This window comes from Ovis canadensis, chromosome 20 (assembly GCF_042477335.2).
Source record: "Ovis canadensis isolate MfBH-ARS-UI-01 breed Bighorn chromosome 20, ARS-UI_OviCan_v2, whole genome shotgun sequence".
NCBI lineage: Eukaryota > Metazoa > Chordata > Mammalia > Artiodactyla > Bovidae > Ovis > Ovis canadensis.
Genome location: NC_091264.1, coordinates 33468987 through 33491505, shown reverse-complemented (window position 1 = coordinate 33491505; position 22519 = coordinate 33468987). Strand labels below are relative to the sequence as shown.

Below are 22519 nucleotides of genomic sequence, written 5' to 3'. Positions count from 1 at the left end.
GATTCTGGTGGCTCCTTACCATAGCTACAGAGAAATCCTTAGTTTGTGGTAACTTTAAAAATTCTCAGCTGGGGTAAATTTCAGTGCCTAATGTTGTTGTTGTTCAGTCACTAAGTCATGTCCTAATCTTGGCGACCTCATGGACTGTAGCACACCAGGCTCTTCTGTCCTCCCCTGTCGTCCATTGAGTTGGTGATTCCATCTAACCACCTCATCCTCTGCCCGCCCATTCTCCTTTTGCTGGGTCTTTCCCAGCATCAGTGTCCTTTCCAGTCGGCTCTTCGCCTTAGGTGACCAAAGTATTGGAGCAACAATCCTTCAGCAACAATCCTTCCAATGAATATTCAGGGTTGATTTCCTTTAGGATTGACTGGTTGGAAATCCTTGCAGCCCAAGGGACTCTCAAGAGTCTTCTCCAGCACCACAGTTGTGTACCACACAGTGCCTAACATAGAGAACCGCAGTGAGCATCTATCGAATAAGGGATTAAATGAGACAAACCCAACTACTTGTTATTATCAGCACCATCACTTCCTTGTTTAAAATTGAGCAGCCTTGCAGTTCTAGCACCTTAGCCTGCAGCATATTTGGATCCCATCACTGAAGTTCTTAAGTCATACTAGACTCTTTCTGCTTATGTCAGTGTTGCCTAAATTGATTTTCAATGCTTTATTACTAAGTGGGCTTAGAAAAATGATTACATACACAGTAAATACATTAAAAACCAAAAGTTTCTTTCTTCCAGAACTCTTCAGAGTATCTAAAATAGGAACATGCATTGCAAATCTAGAGAAGAATAAAATACAAGTTATTTCATAAATTTATTTAACTACAGATTACTATTTTTCTGGGCAACATCAATTTGGGAGATGCTGGAAACAGTGTGCCACATTTTGCTAGTTATTTTAATATCTGTATGGTACAAAATTCTCTTATCTTTAAGTGACCATCTTAGAGCATGTAATTCTCAAGTTTACTATGGCTAATGCCATAGGCAAAATCTCTTTAACTTTCTTAAATCTCTGATACCCCAGTCCATGAAATACGCTTGGAAATTTGGGTGAAATTTGTTATTATGCTGTGTCTATATCCAATCTTATAGAAAGTTAATTTTTACTGTTACATTTCGGCAATTATAAGAGTTAAATCCTTGTGTGATTTAATGTTTCAAGAGCCTAAGGGACTAAAAATAACTTGCTTGAAGTTATTACATATCTCTCTAAAAGCTTCAGAAAATTAGTTTTATAAAGTAATTGACCTAAATTTCCTTTATATTATTTTTGTTAATCATAATCTTCGATAAATGAGCATTGAAGGTTAAGTTGTCTAATTTGTTACAGTTTTTATACATTTAACATGGTATTGCAGAAAAAGAATTTTGGACGAAATAACCTGTAAGTGGATTTGTGACCCTGAGATGGTTATTTAACCTCTCTGACCTTTATTTTCCCTCTCTTTAGAAAAGATGGACTCAATCTTTTAGGTCCTTCGCTGACCTAACATGCAAAGATTGGTATACTTCTCATTCATTCTCTTTTTTGTCCTGGAATAAGGAGTGCTTAAAATCTGTCGCTTTATGCTGTTGTGCATTTGAGTTTGAATACAGGGCTATTTGCTTCTTCAGAATGCAGGATATGTGAGAGAAACTGCTCTGTGGATTGTTAGAAGAAATTCATATAGATATGAGGCCATTTTCATAAACTTCCTCAGAGGCACAATTCTATGCCTCATGCCCTCATAACTCTAGAGGAGCTTTCCTAGGTGAGCATTTGGTTTTAACCTAGGTTTCTGATTTTTTTCTCTTTCCTATTTCTTAAAAGCCATTTCTTTCACATGTCAGAAACTAATAAATGTCCATTTTGATATTTCCTGTCTCTCTTCTGGTGTCTACATGTCCCATTTCCTCGTTCTGTTCTATGCTTTCTTTTTTCCTTTGTCATCTTTTTATCATATAAGCCATTTACTAAGTAATTTATCATGTATATTGTTTGGTATCCCTTCCTCATTGGAATGCAAACTCTACTCATTTTTTTAACCTATTTTGTTCATCGATGTATCCTAAGCAGGTGGAACAGTGCCTGTTACATTCAAGGCACTCAGTAAATACTTGTTGATTGGGTATTAATGCCTATAGTAATGAATACTTGTAGGTTATTTAAATGCTTTTTCAAAGGTTTAGCCTGTATTAACTTTTACTTTAAACAAATGTATTTGTATATCTTTTTCCCTATCAGTATTGTAAATTTCACATCATAATGAAAATTTCATAATCTTTGCTTTTCTTATTTCTTAAGATGTTGTTGTTTAGTTGCTAAGTCGTGTCTGATCCTTCGCAGTGCCTTGGACTGTATAGCCCACCAGGCTCCTCTGTCCATGGAATTTCCCAGGCAAGAATACTGGAGTGGGTTGCCATTTCCCTCTCAAGGAGATCTTCTCAACCTAGAGATCAAACCCACGTCTCCTACATTAGCTCTTTACCACTGAGCTACCAGAGAAGCCCATTTATCTTAAGATATTTATACTTACTTCATGGAAGGTTATAAAATCCTAAAAATAATTCTCAAAGTTCATTTTAGTTATATGTGAATATATGCTAAACTAAAGGACAAGAGCATGGATATTGAAAATCAAGCAAGGAATGGAAAAAGATCATATCTAGAAAAACTGTTGTCTTACCTGTTTGATTATTTTAATTTATTTGTCACTTTGGCTTTCTCAGAGCCATTGCTAATTGGATTCATTTCTTCTGTTGGAAAACAGGTAGATAATCTCATAGAGTTATAAAGGTTAGTGGTATTAAAAATTGAAGAGTAAGGAGAATTTGCATGTGTTTATGACTGTCTGATTGCCTTAAATGACTGCTCATGGTCAAACTTCTGTACTTTTTTTTCCCCCCGTTTGGACAGAGGATAAATCAGTCTCAACAAATATTGGGTAAGAATGACATAACAGTATGATGTCTGTGTTTGCATGTGCTGTCTGGTGCCAGGTTAGCTGACTGGAGTGTATGCTCGGGCTCTAGCCTGCTATTCACTCTAATTCCAGTTAGGAGAAATTCCTGGGTATTATAGTAATACCTAGCCTATAAAAGTATAATCAAATAAGTGGTTTGAAGAGAAAAAGGAAACTTTCTTTTGGGGACAGAAAGTCACCCAGGGCCTTCTAATACCGAGCAGTAGTCACAGTGGTCCATTCCAAAGTAATGTCGATTACCTGAGGTAGAAAACGTTCAGAAAACCAGAAGTAATTAAAAAAAAAAAAAAAAAAAAAGCATCTAGCTCCCAAGACCACAGCAATTACTTAACCACAGTATCCAGAATAATTTAACCACATTAGAGTTTGTAGCCAGTGGTAAGTACTGAAAGCAACTCAGCATCCAAAAAGACGCACACAAGGCAGTAAAGAAATGTCTCTTTGTCCTTTTAAGTTTGGTTCCTGGATCTTTATGAGCAGATCTGCCTGTGGGCCTGGTGTTCTTCTGGACTGCTCTAGCAGGCTCTCTGTCACAGATTTTTACTAAACTTACCTCCTTGGCTTCTTTTTCAGACCCTCCTCCCAACCCCCAGCTTTACTGAAGTATAATTGACAAAATTGTAAGCTAAAGTGTCCAGTGTAATGCCTTGACAGACATACAAATTGGGAAAGGATCTCTTTAATCGAAGAATCTCTTTAATTAGAACTTACTCAGTCCTGTTCTTAATCAGGGCTTGAAAATTTGAAAACAAGTATTTTAGACTCAAAAGCTGACCCTGTCAAATATACTAAAAGTGAATAATATAAAACTCTGTGATACTTTCCCTTAATATAGGCACTCCTTTGTTTTGTTTTTATTCTCTTTTAAGGGGGCAGTGGAATGCTTCTTGGAAATTATTTCCACTTATAGGACAAGAATAAATTGTAGCTTTATTGCTCTTCCTCCAATTATTTTTATTTGTTTATTTCATTCTGTTACCCATTCAAATTTTTTTCTTCTTTTCTTAATTTCATGATTTTTGCCCAGTTTACTCAGTAAGATTTAACTTTCTTACAAGAGTTATAAAAGTGATTTTCTTAAAATATAATTTTCTTTCAATTCTTAAAGATAGAAGTTTGAAGGATTTAAGGCTTATAGCGACTTTCATAGTCCAAAGTAAATATCTGAAAACGAATCTTAAAAATCATTGAATCCAGTCCCCTCCTTTCATTGTTGAGGAACCGAGGTCCCCAGAAATGTTACTTGCCCGAGGTTACAGTACTTCTTAGCCACAGAGTAGGAACCAGAACCAGGTCATCTAACTTTCAGTCTAATTTCTTTTCATCATAACTGATTGCCTCTTCTTTGTAGCTGATGACCAGGATGTAGTGGGACTTTTAGCCGCATTATTATAATCTTCCTAATTGGGTACTGGCCATATGAATTGTATCTGTTTTTTCTCGGCTCACATCTCTGGCCCCTCATTCAGCTGGGTGCTGTTTCTTCTTTGAGTGGAGGCAGTGACTACAGTGACATTCATCTGGGTCTCTACTCCTCCCCCACTGACTACATGAACTTAGTCTTCAACTCCACAACATGGAAAAACTTAATCTCCAAATGAGGGGGTAAATTCCCCACATGCTTTTTTTGGGACTCTAAAACTAAAATAATAAGATAATTGTTTGAAAGTAAATAGTATGCAAACTTTATGTATTATTCATTCATTGCCTTAAAAAATAAAATTTTCTGGCTTTTAGTATTAATTAAGCTGATTTATTTGGTAGAAAATAATTTGCAAAATCCCTGTCTCAGGCAAACTGGAAGTGTTGGTAAAGCTAATAATTTATATGTTTTTTTTAAACTTTTCATTTTGTATTGAGGTATAGCCGATTAACAGCGTTGTGGTAGTTTCAAGTGAACAGCAGAGGGACTCAACCATACGTATACATGTATCCAATCTCCCCCAACCCCTCCCCCTCCTATCCAGGCTGCCACATAACAGTGAGGAGAGTTCCCTGTGCTATACAGTAGGTCTTTGTTGGTTATCCATTTTAAATATAGCAATGTGTACATGTCCATCCCAGACTCCCTATCTCTTACCCTCATACTTCATATCAGCAACCATAAGTTCATTCTCTATTTATATCTGTTTTTAATCAGAGCAAATTTTTTTTCTCATTTTAATAAATAAAATAATTGTTGTTGTTTAGTTGCTAAGTTTTTACTGACTCCTTTGAGATCCCATGGACTGTAGTCTGCCAGGTTCCTCTCTCAGTGGAATTTGCCAGGCAAGAATTCTGGAGTGTGTTGCCATTTTCTTCTCCAGGGGATCTTTCTGACCCAGAAACTGAAGCCATGTCTCTTGCGTCTCCTGCATTGGCAGGTAGATTCTTTACCACTGGGCCACAAGAGAAGCCCAAATAAAATGATACTTACTTAAAAAATACTGTTTGATCCATTTTTACCTCTTTGAAATCTCTCTTTTGTGTTTGTGTTATGCTGTGTCATTGTACTAATATTACATGTATATTTGTGTGACTTAAAAAGGATAAATATACGCATTGTATATGCTTGCTGAAAAAGTTTGTTTTTCTTACAGTTACAGCTGTTAAATGAATTTGGTGTTAATGCTCCACATCATACATTGTTAATGAATTAATTATAACTTAAAACAATAATTAAGCACCACTAGATAGCTATTAGCATGACAGAAGTCCAAAACACCAAATACGAGACAGGATTTGGAGCAACAAGAACTCGTATTCATTGCTGATAGGAATGCAAAGTGGTTCAGACACTTTGGAAGACACCTTGGCAGTTTCTTACAAAACTAAACATGCTCTGATCATATGGTCCAATAAACACGCTCTTTGTTACTTACCCAAAGACCTTGAAAACCTTATACCAACACAAAACTTGAATGAATGTTTATAGCAGTTTTATTCAGAATTGCTAAAACTTGGAAGCTACTAAGATGTCCTTTAGTAGATAAGTGTATAAACAAATCATGCTATATCCAAACAATGAAATGTTATTTACTAATAAATGAAGAGTTATCAGGCCATGAAGGCATGAAGGAATGTTAAATTCATAATGCTACGTGAAAGAAGCCAATCTGAGGGATCACATACTCTGTGTTTGCAACTATATGACATTTTGGAAAAGACAAAACTACGGAGACAGTGAAAAGATCAGTTATTGCTAGGGATTACAGAAGAAAAGGGATGAATAGGCCAACCCCAGTGGCTTCATAGTGAAACCATTTGTATGATAGTGTAATAGTGCATACATATCATTATACATCTGTCAAAACTAATAGAGAATCTCACGCAGAGTTACCCCTAAGGTAAACTGTAGACTCAAGCTAATAACAACTTATCAGTCAGTACTGGCTCACTAATACAAAATGCAAATAACAGGGGAAACTGGATGCAGGGAGAGATGAGGGGATAAAAGAAAACTCTCTGTAGTTTCCAGTTTGTTTTTCTTTAGCTGCTCTAAAAGCTGAAGTCTGCTATAATTATTTTTAAAAACAGAATTTAGAGTTGATTAGTTTTCAGCAGTTGGTAATAAGTGGATGTTAGGAGAATGGGTCTGTAGATAGATACATCATCAGATGTATACATTTGCATAGGATCTGGAAGTTAGCCCAAGATTATGATACATAATAATGTATTAGAAATTTCAGACACATTGAGAGTGTATCACCAATACACTTGGGAAAATGTTGGCATAAGTTACTAATCAAAGATGTCCAATAGGGGTTAACATAGAGTAAGATAGCAAATATCTGGCATCTTCCTTCCTTTTAAAAAAACACATAATTTTTTTTAAACTGAGGTTAGAAACTACCGAAATAAGATTTCATTGTGTTTTTGGAAACACATAGTGACTGGAGTAATATTCGGTGTCTATTTTTAAAACTTTGTTTTCTGTATTTTGGAGATGTTTCTGTAACTAGTTCTTATTCTGTTTTACTCGGCACTGTCTAATAATAGTTTTTTTTTTTTTACTTTAATAGATGTCTATATAAAGAATATCTCCCATTTTAGACTGTGTTAGGGTTACACATGACACACAAAAGTACTGAAAGGCTTAGTGGTAAGTTCTGCAGACTTTTTTGGAAAGGTGTCCCGTGGTTTTGTTTAGCATATGCCCTCCTCTGTCTAAGTGTACAGAATAAGAAGTATACATTCACCTCATGGATAGTCATGCTTCTTTCATACTTTCATTATGCAGTGGGAATTACAGAATCTGCTGCCCAAGTCCAGCTGCCCACTGAGACACTGTATTCTGGGATTGAATAAAAACCAGACCTGTTTGGGTGAGAAGGCAAGCCACTGTCTTGCTTGTTGTGACCATAGTTATTAAAGTTACATGAAAACTAAAATAGAAGCTTGTGTGTTACAGCAGTGAAGTTGCTGTAGAAGACCAAGGGAGAGACAACTTTTTCAGGAAAGTTTCCTGAAAGACCCTTAGTGGAAGCTTCACCAGCAATACTGGTGGTGTTATAGGCATCTAGGCAGTATGTGAAGAAATTGAGCATCAGACCCTTTTGCTTGGGAATAGTCCCAAGACAAGTCAGTCAAGGCATCAGTGAGTAGTACGATATAATGGGGGTAGAAAATAAAAAGATTTGTGTAAGTTTACCAGTTACTTTGATTCTGTCTTTAAGTGATTGAAAAATATTATATGTACTGTGCAAAAAGAGGTGACTATGGCTAGGTACCGGAGAAGGCAATGGCAACCCACTCCAGTACTCTTGCCTGGAAAATCCCATTAACGGGGAGCCTGGTAGGCTGCAGTCCATGGGGTTGTGAAGAGTCAGACATGACTGAAGTGACTTAGCATCAGCAGCAGCATGGCTAGGTACAATGGCTTTCATTTCTGTCTTACAAAAACCATTAGGACAATATCTAGCTTTCTATTTGTGGGGAAAAGAAGTGGGCAGAAGTAATATGAGAAAACATGTAAATTAAAGCTGGAGAACTAACAACCCTGAAAATTAAAATAATATATTCATCAAAGTCGCATCCCTAGTTATATCTTTGGCTGATTTTAGATACTTCACATGTTTATACTAATGATGATCATTTTTAGAAGAAAAGTTTATAAAACCATGAGATAAAACTTGGTAATTATTTACACATTTTAATAATATAAAAAGTAGTTTAATAATATTCTTTTTACTAGAGATGTGAATTGAATTCATCGTTTTATCTTTGAGTTGATTATTTCCTTTTGATAGTTCAGTTCAGTTGCTCAGTCATGTCTGGCTCTTTGCAACCCCATGATGCAGCGTGCCAGGCTTCCCTGTCCATCACCAACTCTTGGAGTTTACCCAAACTCCTGTCCATTGAGTCCATCCAGCCATCCCCTGTCATCCCCTTCTCCTCCTACTTTCAGTCTTTCCCAGCATCAGAGTTTATCCAGTGAGTCAGTCCTTCGCATCAGGTGGCCAAAATATTGGAGTTTCAGCTCCAGCATCAGTCCTTCCAATGAATATTCAGGACTGATTTCCTTTAGGATGGACTGGTTGGATCTCCTTGCAGTCCAAGGGACTCTCAAGAGTCTTTTCCAACACCACAGTTCAAAAGCATCAATTCTTTGGTGCTCAGCTTTCTTTATAGTCCAGCTGTCATATCCATACATGACTACTGGAAAAACCGTAGCCTTGACTAGACGGACCTTTTTTGGCAAAATAATGTCTCTGCTTTTTAATAAACTATCTAGTTTGGTCATAGCTTTTCTTGAAAGGAGCAAGTGTCTTTTAATTTCATGGCTGTGGTCACCATCTGCAGTGATTTTGGAGCCCAAGAGAATAAAGTCTGTCACTGTTTTCATTGTTTCCCCATCTATTTGCCACGAGTGATGGAACAGGATGTCGTGATCTTAGTTTTCTAAATGTTGAGTTTTAGGCCAACTTTTTCACTCTCTTCTTTCACTTTCATCAAGAGGCTCTTTAGTTTGTCTTCGTTTTCTGCCATAAGTGTGGTGTCATCTGCATATCTGAGGTTATTGATATTTCTCCCTGCAAACTTGATTCCAGCTTTTGCTTCATCCAGCCTGGCATTTCTTAGGATGTTCTCTGCATAGAAGTTAAATAATCAGGGTGACAGTATACACCTTTGAAATACTCCTTTCCCAACTTGAAACCAGTCTGTTGTTCCATGTCTGGTTCTAACTGTTGCTTCTTGACCTGCATACAGATTTCTCAGGTCAGGTGGTCTAATATTCCCATCTCTAAGAATTTCCCATTGTTTTCTGTGATGCACACAGAAGTTTTGGCATAGTCAATAAAGCAGAAGCAGACATTTTGATAACTTTGTACTTTTGTGTGAGATTTCAGTTAACTTAAAATAAACAAAGAGAAACTTTGTTGAGGCAGTCCAAACAATTAAATATTGAATATGTCAGTGAACATAAAAGAAGCCTTTTGCCTTTGTGGAGCTTATCCTCTAATGGGGACTTTTCGTGCTCTTTCTCTTCTGTTGGTTTGTTTGTCCTTTTACCAGTAGCACACCATCTTTAATTCCTCTGGCTTTATAGTAAGTCCTGTAGGCTATCTCCTCCCACTTTATACTTCAAAAGTGTCCTGGGACTTCCCTGGTGGTCCAGTGGTTAAGAGTTCACTTTCCAGTGGAGGGGTTGTAGGTTTGATCCCTGGTTGGTGAGCTAAGATTGCACATGCCTCGTGACCAAAAAAATAAAAAACATAAAACAAGCAATATTTTAATAAACTCAATAAAGACTTTAAAATAGTCCACATAAAATAGATATATATAATCTCTTGACTATTCTTGTCTCTTGACTCTCTCACAGAAAGTTTAGAGTCAATTTATATATATTTTAATTGCATTTTGTGCTTTTGTGTGCTGTTTCCCTCAGCTTTATTAAGATATGATTGATATATTATGTAGGTTTGAGTCTATGTTGATTTGATACACTTGTTTATTACAAAATGATTACCACCATAGCTTTAGCTCACACCTCCATCACATCACACAATTACTATTTCATTTTTGTGGTAAGAATATTTAAGACTCACTCTCTTTTAACTTTTAAGCATGCAATATAATACTGGGTCACATGTTGTATGTTACATTCTAAGAACTTATTCATTTTATAACTGGAAGTTTATACCCTTTAAGGATCATTTCCCTATCTCTCTCGCTCCCAACACTCCATTATTTGCTTCAGTGAGTTCATTCTGCCTTTGTGTTAAGTATGCTATGTAGATGCTCTTATAATTGAAAAACTTGCTGGCTTGTATTTATTGAAATAATTTGTCTCCCCATTATTTTGAGTTTTCTTTTTAGATATTCAGATTATATGAATAAAAACAATTTAGTTTTTTCTTTGCAGTGCTCATATAGTTTAAATTTTTTCTTGCCTTATGTTGTAATTGTAATCTTAGTATTATATAGACTAAAAGTGGTAATAGTGGGAATCCTTATGTTGGTATGAATTTCAGAATGTTTGAATGCTTCTGAGTATGTTATTTCCTATCTGGTTTTTGGTAGATTCTCTTCATCAGATTGAGAAAATTCTTTTTATTCCTCATTTGTTAAAATCTTTATCATAAAGAATTGTTTAGTGATTTTCCCACATTTATTGAGATGATCATTTAGATTTTCTGTTTTCAGATTTTATATAGTTAATTGTATTAAAAAATTTATGGTTTACTCTTGTTTTCCTGACAACCAAAAGAAGTCTGCTCAACAAAGCAATCCTTCAGAATTGAAGGAGAGATGAAGAATTTCCAGGGAAGTAAAAGTTGAAGGAGTTCATAACCACTAAACTAGCCTATAAGAAATGTCAAAGCAACTTCATTGATACTAAACGAAAGGATACTAGTTAGTAGTAGTAAAATATATAAAAGTACAAATTCTACTGGTTAAATTCAGAATACACAAATGTTTTAATGGTGGGTAAATCAGTTATACATCTAGTATGAAGGTTATAAGACCAAAGTAGTAGAAATAATAACTACAGTAATTTGTTAATGATACACAAACTAAAAAAATGTATACTGTGAAACCAAAAACATAAAATGTGATGAAAGCGTGAAAGTGTTAGTCACTAAGTTGTGTCCCACTCTTTGCGACCTCATGGACTGTAGCCTGCCATGCTCCTCTATCCATGAAGTTCTCCAGGCAAGAATACTGGAGTGGGTAGTTATTCCCTCCTCCAGGGGATCTTCCCGACCTAGGGATCTAATGAACCTGAGTCTCCTACATTGCAGGCAGATTACCATCTAAGCCACTGGCGAAGCCCCAGAATATGATGAGGGGAGGCTAAAACTACAGTATGAAGACCTGAGAAACAGTAGAACTGATGGTGTCCCAGTGTGTTCAAAGGCAGTCAAAGACCAGTGTCTCAGCTTGAAGGCAGACAGAGAAGTTGAGTTCTTTGTTACTCCTCTCCTGTTGTATTCAGTCCTTAACAGAGTGGATGATGCCTGCCCACATTGGAGAAGCCGTCTGCCTTACTCAGTTTAGTGACTCATATGTTAATTAACCTCATGCATAAATAACTGCAAATACATATCAAACTAATGTTAACCAAATATCTGGGCACTTAATGGTCCAGTTAAACTGAAACGTAAAATTAACCATCACCCATATCAACTTGGCACCCATATCTCCTTAAAATATACTTAGTCTCCAAATAAAGATAATAACAGGGTCACAATTGTGCCTAAGATGATACAGTTTCCAGCACACAGTTGAAATTGCACTAACCCCTTTCCTAGAAGATGAGGTTAAGTCCATGAGTGACATTAATACTTCTCCTTAATATTCCTAGCTTAAATACTATGATACAAATACTGTAAGTCCAACACATTTTATGTTACATGATGAGGGAGTAAGAGAGGGAAGGAAACAAGATATTTCCCTAACAACCACACAAAGAATTATTCACACACAAAAAAGTATTCATAACAAAATGATCGTTACAATGCCCTTTATGTAACTGGTTAGACGATTCTAGCTTGCATTAATGACTACCTTCTCCCACTTCCTATTCCGTATTCCCCTGCCTTTAGCAAGCACCTCAGCTAGCTGTGGTTCTTTAACTGGTGGAGACCCAAACCGTCATTCTTGAAGGATCTGAGGTATTAGTAGTCCTTCCAGGATTGGGTTGTAGTTTTCCATTGACATTAATCACAGGGCATGGAAATTCTATGAGACATCCTGAATGATCTCCTGTATTCCAGACATACTCTTTCTTACCTCCACTGTGGAGTACCAGTCAAGTTTCCACTGGGGAGTCAGTATCGCTCACCCCTGCCAACCCAGTAACTCCTTCTTTGCCTGTTGATTCAGAAGCATGTGGAACCCAGGGTGACTCAGCTGCAGTCTTAAGTTTCATTCAATGGAATAATTGTTGTGTCAATGGAATAAATGTGAAAGCATTCCTCCCTCTGGAATTAAGACCTCTAGGCTAGCAACTCATAAGACCATGAGAACAGGAAGCAACAATTTTGCTAGTGGGTCTTTAGAAGTAATGATGAGTGGTGCCTCTCTCTACCACCCCTTAATTCCTAGACCTGTGAATTCTGTGTGTGGGAGAAACCGCACCATATATTGGATGCTGATTCATAGGCTGTATAGTCTTCTGGAAAACCTTACCTCTGCTCTACAAGGTATTACCACCTTACTGGCACTGTCGCTCAGCCTTCAAAAGGCCATTTCATCATTCTGTCAGACCAGCTGTTTCATAATGGTAGGGAACATGTTAAGTGTGTGTGTGTGTGTGTGTGTGTGTGTGTGTGTATGCATGCGCGTGCGTTCAGACATGTCTGACTCTTAGAGACCCCATGGAGTGTAACTCCCCAGGCTCCTCTGCCCATGGAATTTTCCAGGCAATAATACCAGGATAGGTTGCCGTTTCCTACTCCAGGGGATCTTCCTGACTCAGGTATCGATCCTGCATCTCTTAACATCAGGAGGCAGGTTCTTTACCAACTGTACCACTTGAGAAGCCCTTTTGTTAAGAATAGTGAGTTCCATTTAACCTGCAATATCTTCCTGTATACTTTGAATCATCTCTAGATTACTTATAATACCTAGTACAAAGTAGATGTTATGTAAATAATTGTAAATACAATGTCAGTGATATGTGAATAGTTGCCAATACATGGCAAAATCAAGCTTTGCTATTTGGAACTTTCTGGATTTTTTTTTTTAATTCAAGTATTTTTGTTTCATGGTTAGTTGATCTGAGGACGCAGAATGTGAAGATATGAAGGGCCAACTGTATTAGTTGTTTGAGTATGGTAACATAATTTTCTGGTTACCAATATAATAAATTGGTTGTTAAAATTTTGCATTTTGAAATAGTAAACGCCCTCAAAGATGCCCACACGAATCAACAAATAGCGCTGATGACACTGTTCTTTTCTCTGGAAGTTTCAGCTTATGTAGGAAAGATGTAATTCTTTGTCATAGAAAATTATGAACCTACTCTGTCATTTGAGAGAACAGTTTGTACTTTATTAAGCAGACTATTATCATTGATATTTTTCACTTTTGCCTTTTGTAGTTTTATAGTTCTTAATGATGGCATATTGATTTTCTTTGCAGGTTTTCTTTAGGTGATGCTCGGAGGCCTCTTCATGAAACAGCAGTTTTGGTAGAAGATGTAGTGCACACTCAGTTAATTAACCTGGTAAGAGCATGTAGTCTTATTTGGTAGCTCTGCTCTGTGTTCTACTTAGACTGGCATTGCAACCCAACTTTTTTTTTAAATGTCTTTTTAAAAAACATTTCAAATTCTTTTGTCATCTCTATTGAAATATAATTTTCCTGTAACAAAATTTCACCAGTGCATGATTCAGTGAGTTTTGTCGACTGAGTATTGTCATGTGACTAGCAGTGCAGTCATTATATAGAAATATTTCCATCATCCAAAAACATTCCTTTGTACCCCTGTGTCATCAGTCTTTTCTCCCACTCCTGATAACGCTGGTCTATTTTTAAATCATTATATCAGTGTAGTTTTTTTAGAACTTAAAAATGATCTTTTGCCTTGTATTTGAGATGTATGAAGAATTGCGCAAATAGTACAGGTAATTATCAGGTAGCATTCAGCTTCCTCTGTTAACATCTTGCATAACTGTACTACAGTTATCAAAACCAGGAGTAGCATTGCTATCATACTCTAATAAAATTACCAAGCTTACTTAAGTTTCATCAGTTTTCCCATTAATGTCCCTTTTCTGTTCCAGGATCCAGTCCAGGGTAACTCACTGCAGAGATCTGTCAGGTCTTCATGGTCTTCTGTCTGCGATCAGTCTTTTCTTAGAGTGTTTCATGACGTATAGATTTTTGAAAATTACAAGACAGTTATTTTGTAGAATGCTCTTCTTTGTCAGTTGGTCTGATACTTTCTTATGGTTGGAATGCGACTGCGCCTTTTGGTGGTAATACCACAGAAATGATGGACTTCTCTGTGTATCATGTCAGTGGATTCATGTTGTTGATGTTTATTACAGTTTTAACCTTGATAACTTGGATAAGGTGATATGTGCTGAGTTTTTCCACTATGATGAGGTTACTTTTTTTTCCCCCTTTTTTTGTTTATAAGTATCTTGTGGGAGATATTTTGTGACTATGCAAATATTCTTTCTCTGAAAAAAAATTGCTTATTTAACATTCATCAGTGGGTATACTTTTCTTTTCCTTCTTTCCTTTTATCTTTTAAAGTTGCAATTCTGAAAGGAATAGCTATCCTTTATCACCATTATATATAAATGTTTAATGTACATATGTATGGACTAATGTATATTTAAGTTTTACTCTTATAATCATTATGTAATATTTTAATTTATGTTTATTGCTCAGTTCTTATTCCAGCATTGGCCATTAGAAATGATTTCACGTCCTCTCCTCATTTTCCTATCAAGTCTTCCGGTCCTGTATCTCGTAAATGTTAGGCATGTCAGTCCTTTGCTTGGGGCATATGCTACAGGTATATTCTTCTGCTGTGCAGTTTTCTTTTGACTTTGTTTTTATGACAAAAAACATAAAACATGTTTTTTGGGGGGCATACAAGTATTTTTATTTTAATGTAGTCAAACGTATCAATCGTTTATTTCCTTTGTATTTTGAATTATAGTTAGTAACATCTTTCTTATGCTGAATTTTTAGAGAAATTTCATCCATACTGTCTTTTAGTACCTGTGTGGTTTCATGCTTAACATTTAGTTTCCTAACCATCATCATTTATTAGAAAGCACCTACTTTCATGATTTGAAATACCTCTGTCTTTATTAAATTAGCATATATATTGGGATCTATTTCTTTTTTTTTGTTTTGGTTTTTTGGGGGGGATCTATTTCTGATTTCATGTTCCGTGTGTTGAAGTGTTAGTTGCTCAGTCATGCCTGACTCTTTGCGACCCCATTGACTGCAGCCCATCAGGCGTCTCTGTCTATGGGATTCTCCAGGCAAGAATACTGGAGTGGATTGCCATTTCCTTTTCCAGGGGATCTTCCCTACCCAGGAATCGAACCCAGATCTTATGCATTGCAGGCAGATTCTTTACCAACTGAGCTATACCAGTGGTTTATTTGTCTATGCATGTGCTAATATAACATTTTTAATTGTAGAAGTTTTGTGATATATCTTAAAGATTCTCATGACTAGATACCCCTTTTAATGTTATCTCAGTATGTTCTTGATTATTCTTATATGTTTATTTTTCCATATGAACGTTAGTTTTAAAACTTCTAGCTCTGTAAAATAGCTTGTTGGTATTTTTATAGAGATTGTGTGAACTTTTAAATCAAGTTAAAGAAAACTGTATCTTAATGTTGAATCATTTTAAGGAAAGGGAATGTCTACATTTTGCCAAGACTATTTTTGTGTCTTTCATGAGTGTTTTGATCTTTTTCATCTATAGGCTTCATGTATTTCTTACTAGATATATTCCTAAGTCTTTAATCTTCTTATTTGCTATTGGAAATAGGCTTTATCTATAATTACATAATGGCTGAAAGCATCTGGAATTACTGAAATATATAAATCTGTAGTCTTAAGAAGCTGAGCAAACTCCAAAAAAGGATAAGCCCAAAGAAATGTGTGTTCAAACTGCTGACTGTGAGAGACATAAATCTTAAAAGCACCCAGATTTATTACTATAGGGGAACAATGATTTGAAGGACCAGAGAATTTTTATGAAAATACAAAGACTAGGAGGAAATAGCACAACAGATTTAAAGTACTGGATTCCATATTCTCCACATCCTCACCAGCACTTGTTATTTCATATCTTTTTCATAATAGCCCTACCCAGGTATTGACATAAAGCAGACACATCGCTCAATGGAACAGAATTAGAGTCCTAAAATATTCTACATGAACATAGTCAATTAATGCACAAGAAAAAGTAAACAAAATTGGAGTTTTTGTTTGTTTTCTTTGGGGCTTCTCTGGTGGCTCAGTGGTAAAGAATCTGCCTTCAGTACAGGAGACATGCAGCAGCCTCGAGTTTGATCCCTGGGTCGGGAAGATCCCCTGGAGAAGGAAATGGCAACCCACTCCAGTGTTCTTGCCTGGAAAATCTCATGGACAGAGGAGCCTGGCGGCCTACAGTCCATGGGGTTGCAAGAGTTGGGCATGACTTGGTGATGAAAACAAACTAACAAAAAGCCAAAATTGGAGAACTGCATTGAAAAGAGTGAAATTGGGTATTCTTTTACACTATACATAAAAGTTAGCTCCAAATGGATTAAGAGTCTAATGAAACCATGAAGTGCCCAGAAGAGAACAGACCAGTACCTTGACATCGGTCCTGGTGATGATCTTTTAAATCTGACAGCAAAAACAAAAGCAAAAATAAAGGTAAGTGGGACTACATCAAACTAAAAAGCTTGTGCACAGGAAAGGAAACTCTCAATAAAATGAAAAGATAACCTACTAAATGGGAGAAACTATTTGCAAATCATATATCTGATAAAGGACTGATATTCAAAAAATACAAAGAAATTATGTAAGTCAGTGGCAAAAAAATAAACAATCTGATTGATAAAATGGGAAGAAATCTAAATAGATATTTTTCCAAAGAAGACATCAAAATGGCCAACATATACCTGAAAAGATACTCACCATTATTAACCATCAGGGCAATACAAATCTAAACCAATGACATTTCACCTTATACCTGTTAGAATGGCTGTTGTCAAAAAAGACTATAAACAACAAATGTTGATAAGGAGGTGGAGAAAAGGGAAGCCTTGTGCATTGTTAGTGGGACTGTAAATTGGTGCAGCCACTATGGAAAACAGTATAGAGGTTACTCAGAAAATTTAAAACAGAAATACCATAATCATCCAGCAATTCCAGTCCTGAGTATTTATCCAAAGAAATGAAAACACTAACTCAAAAAGACATGTGCACATCCAGGTTTATTTGTAGTAGCCAGGATATGGAAACAAGGTGTGTATTCATAGGTGGATGAATGGGTAAAGAAATTGTGGGGTAGCTACACAATGGAATATTATTGAGCCACAAAAAATAATGAAATCTTGCCATTTGCAGTACTGTGAATGGACCTCACGATTATTATGCTAAGTGAAATAAGGCAGGCATAGAAAGACGAGTACCATAAGAGCTCTCTTCTAACTGGAATCCAAAATAAAAATAAATCAAGCTCGTAGATACAGAGAAACAGATTGGTGGCTGACAGTGTCAGGGAGTGGAATGGAATGAACAGTTTTTGTTTTAGTTTAAATAAACTGATGTTTTTTATTTTAAAAATAAACTAATTTTTAAAACATTATCATAACTGATAATGGTAGTATTCACACAGATACAAGTTTGCACAACTCTAGTCTAGAGTTCTTCATGCTCTTGTATATACTCATCTCTATAAAAAACATACTTTAAATCTTTCATAGGAGTCAACACATATTTATTAAACTTAACTGAGGAAAGTAAGCATCAAGATAGAGGTAATAAGCTCTTGAGCTGTACAAAGATATAGCATAGAATCTTTACAAATTTCACTTGCAGTATATTAAGATACAAATTTACTTGCCAACATTTTAAAATTAGATCACCTTTATACAAAAACTTAGGATTTCTGGCTTCATTTGAAACATTAAAATTGGAATGGTTGACAACATAGGTATGAATTTTGAAATGGAAATCTGAGCTAAGGAGCCACTTCTACCTGTAGTCTTTTCACAGACTGCTTTTTAACCAGTAAAAACCAGAGAATACTTAACCAGAAAAGTATTCAGCAATGATGAAGGTATATAGCATATTGTTGCCATATTTCCCATCTCCAGTTTCAGTCTTTAATTTTGGAAGAAAATGATGTTTTCTAAAGGAATTTTAAAAAACCTGTGAGAACAGTATAATATATATCTCTGATGTTCATAGACAAAAATGATAAAGAAGTTTTTTATGTTATATGCTTTTTTTCTCCTATGACTTAGCGCTGTTAATGCAAGAGTGATCTATCAAATGCTTTGATAGTGTACTGTCAAAGGTAATATATAATATAGAAGAAACCAGAAGAAACTTGTTCTCCTTTCCTGAAGCCCCTTACTTAATACCTTAATCTGAAACTTTCAGTTCAGCTGAGTTGCTTAGTCCTGTCTGACTCTTTGTGTCCCCATGGACTGCAGCACACCAGGCTTCCCTGTCCATCACCAACTCCTGGAGCCTACTCAAACTCATGTCCATTGAGTCAGTGATGCCATCCAACCATCTCATCCTCTGTCGTCCCCTTTTCCTCCTGCCTTCAGTCTTTCCCACCATCAAGGTCTTTTCCAATGAGTTGGTTCTGCAAATCAGGTGGCCAGAATATTGGAGTTTCAGCTTCAGCATCAGTCATTCTAGTGAATATTCAGGCCTGATTTCCTTTAGGATTGACTGGTTGGATCTCCTTGCAGTCCAAGGGATTCTCAACACCAGAGTTCAAAAGCATCAATTCTTTGGTGCTCAGTTTTCATTATAGTTCATCTGTCACATCCAGACATGACTACTGGAAAAATCATAGCTTTGCCTAGATGGACCTTTGTTGGCAAAGTAATGTCTCTGCTTTTTAATATGCTGTCTAGATTGGTCATAACTTTTCTTCCAACATGCAAGCGACTTTTAATTTCATGGCTACAGTCACGGTCTGCAGTGATTTTGGAGCCCCCCAAAATAAAGTCTGTCACTGTCTCCATTATTTCCCCATCTATTTACCATGAAGTGATGGGACCAGATGCCATGATCTTAGTTTTCTGAATGTTGAGTTTTAAGCCAACTTTTTCACTCTCCTCTTTCACTTTTATCAAGAGGCTCTTTAGTTCTTCTTTGCTTTCTGCCATAAGGGTGTTGTCATCTGCATATCTGAGGTCATATTTCTCCCTGCAAACTTGATTCCAGTTTGTGCTTCATCCAGCCTGGCATTTGACATGATGCACTCTGCATATAAGTTAAATAAGCAGGGTGACAATATACACCCTTAACACGCTCCTTTCCCAATTTGGAACCAGTCTGTTGTCCATGTCCAGTTCTAACTGTTACTTCTTGACCTGCCTACAGATTTCTCAGGAGGCAGGTCAGGTGGTCTGGTATTCCCATCTCTTTAAGAATTTTCCACAGTTTGTTGTCATCCACATAGTCAAAGGCTTTGGCATAGTCAATAAAGCATAAATAGATGTTTTTCTGGAACTCTCTTGCTTTTTTGATGATCCAGTGGATGTTGGCACTTTGATCTCTGGTTCCTCTGCCTTTCTAAATCTAGCTTGAACATCTGGAAGTTCATGGTTCACATACTGTCGAAGCCTAGGTTGGAGAATTTTGAGCATTACTTTGCTAGCATGTGAGATAAGTGCAATTGTGTGGTAGTTTGAACATTCTTTGGCATTGCCTTTCTTTGGGATTGGAATGAAAGCTAACCTTTTCCAGTCCTGTGGCCACTGCTGAGTTTTCTAGATTAGCCGGCATATTGAGTACAGCACTTTGACAGCATCATCCTTTAGGATTTGAAATAGGTCAACTGGAATTCCATCATGTCCAGTACTGCTGCTGCTGCTAAGTCGCTTCAGTTGTGTCCAACTCTGTGCGACCCCATAGACAACAGCCCATCAGGCTCCCCCATCCCTGGAATTCTCCAGGCAAGAACACTGGAGTGGGTTGCCATTTCCTTCTCCAGTGCATAAAAGTGAAAAGTGAAAGTGAAGTTGCTGAGTCATGTCTGACTCTTAGCAACCCCATGGACTGCAGCCTACCAGGCTCCTCTGTCCATGCGTTTCTCCAGGCAAGAGTACTGGAGTGGGGTGCCATTGCCTTCTCTGATCACCTCCACTAGCTTTGTTTGTAGTGATGCTTCCTAAGGCCCACTTGACTTTGCATTCCAGGACTTCTGGCTATAGGTGAGTGATCACATCATCATGGTTATCTGGGTTACAAAGATCTTTTTTGTATAGTTCTTCTGTGTATTCTTGCCACTCTTCTTAATGTCTTCTGGTTTTGTTAGGTCCATACCATTTCTGTCCTTTATTGTGCTCATCTTTGCATGAAGTGTTCCTTTAGTATCTCTAATTTTATTGAAGAGATCTCTAGTCTTTCCCATTCTGTTGTTTTCCTCTGTTTGCATTGATCGCTGAGGAAGGCTTTCTTATCTCTCCTTGCTATTCTTTGGACTTCTGCGTTCAAATGGGTATATCTTTCCTTTTCTCCTTTGCCTTTAACTTCTCTTCTTTTCTCAGCTATTTGTAAGGCCTCATCAGACAACCGTTTTGCCTTTTTGCATCTTTTTCCTGGGGATGGTCTTGATCACTGCCTCCGTCACAGACCTCTGTCCATAGTTCTTCAGGCACTCTATCAGATCTAATCCCTTGAATCGATTTGTCACTTCCATGGTATAATCGTAAGGGATTTGATTTAGGTCATACCTGAAACTTAAAGGGGAAGAAAATCCAAAACATACAGTTTAAAATCTGTATAAAACTTCTGACTGTGTTAGAGAGCATGTTAGATTATTAAAGCCACAGGATTTTTCTCTATTAATTTTTATTGGAATAGAATGGCACAGTCATAAAGAACCCGCCTCCCAATGCAGGAGATTCAAGAGGGTGTGGGTTTGATCCCTGGGTCTGGAAGCTCCTCTGGAATAGGAAATAGCAACCCCCTCCAGTATTCTTGTCTGGAAAATCACATTGACAGAGGAGCCTGGCAGGCTACAGCCCATGGATCTCAAAGAGTCAGACACGACTGATCACGCGTGCGCACACACAGAAAAACACAGTTGCTTTACAGTGTTTTGTTAGTTTCTTGCTGTACAGCTAGTGAATCAGTCACACGTATCCATACGTCCGCTCTTTGTTAGATTTCCTCCTGGTTTAGGTCACCGCAGAGAGCACAGCTCCCTGTGCTGTGCAGTAGGTTCTCAGTTAGTTATAGATTTTACACATGTGTGCTTAGTCACTCAGTGGTGCTAGTAATTTTAGTATTACTAACTTTCTGTAAGTTAGTAATAGTAAGTGGTTACTATTATAATGGATTATGATAAGGTAACAGGGCTGTTTAATATCAGGATTTAGATTAGAAATAAATTGAAAAATACATTGAAATGTTCTAGATTTTCCAGAAAGATGCAGACATTTTCATATCCTAATCTTCCATCTTCTCCCACTCCACAGGGTCATCTACACTTCTGTTTGAAGTAGGTAGAGATTTATGCCAACTTGAAATTGTATGACAGACTTGCTCTTATAATTGCTGTCAATAATAAGATGTTTGCAAGTTCCCAAACTGTCATGATGTCTGATGACTACGTAGCTGCTTTCATTTTTTTTTAATTGATTCAAAGTTAAATATCAGGGGGCCCTTTACATTTTATACATAAAATATAACTATCTACCATTCCACTTCTGAATCACATTGGATTTCCAGTACTTAATCTACCAGGCAACCAGGAAGTTCTTCAGTCTGTTGTCCTGTGTTTTCACATCAGAACCAGTTTCTCAGGGTTATTCTAAAGGCCTTTAGTTAAGAAAACTAATAGCAAATTTGTGTGTTCAAAGTGATCGCTTACACCTCCCGTCTGTATTAGCATTCACCGAGTCATGCCTTCCTCACTCTGCTTGCTTGTAATGCTTTCTCACTGGACAGTTTATCTTCCTGGTAGATAAACGCAGGGCACTTGTTCAGTTCTCATCACGACTTCTGTGGGGCTGTCACTTATGTCACCTCAGCCATGGTTTATGAGTATGTTTTAAAATAGTAATAACAGTTTCCTGTGCAGAACTTCAATTAGTAGGGTTATCAAAATAGGACAAACTAATATAATTTGTGATTGCATAAAATAAAGGAAGTAGAGGTACCATGGGGACCTAATGAATCACCAAGTGGAAACAGTCTTCTTGCTGACTAAACATTCAGACTTTGTGCTAAGTCAGAGCGTGGAGATGTAGCTCAGCACACTGGAAAACCATCTGTGTTTACATGGATGGGACAGAGAAATTCACAAATACCCTCTGGGAAAAAAAATTCTTGGCTTATTTGTCTGTTTCTACTGTTGAGGAAATGAAGCACCGCTTATTTAGCATAAACATGC

The 22519-nt window shown here is 36.9% G+C and overlaps 1 protein-coding gene across 18 annotated transcripts in view; it reads left to right on the top strand.

The window, feature by feature from the left end:
- Nucleotides 1-22519, top strand: part of SUPT3H (SPT3 homolog, SAGA and STAGA complex component) — a 398481-nt gene that overhangs the window by 182539 nt on the left and 193423 nt on the right. For 13 of the 18 annotated variants that reach the window (XR_011251087.1, XR_011251091.1, XR_011251089.1 and 10 more), the window contains one exon: nucleotides 13543-13627. The exons of the other annotated variants lie outside the window; for them this stretch is intronic. Coding sequence is in view for 7 of the 13 variants with exons in the window: in XM_069562673.1 (XP_069418774.1) it covers nucleotides 13543-13627 (85 nt within the window). In the remaining 6 variants the exon portion in view is untranslated. The remainder of the gene's footprint in view (nucleotides 1-13542; nucleotides 13628-22519) is intronic. 18 annotated transcript variants of the gene reach the window in all.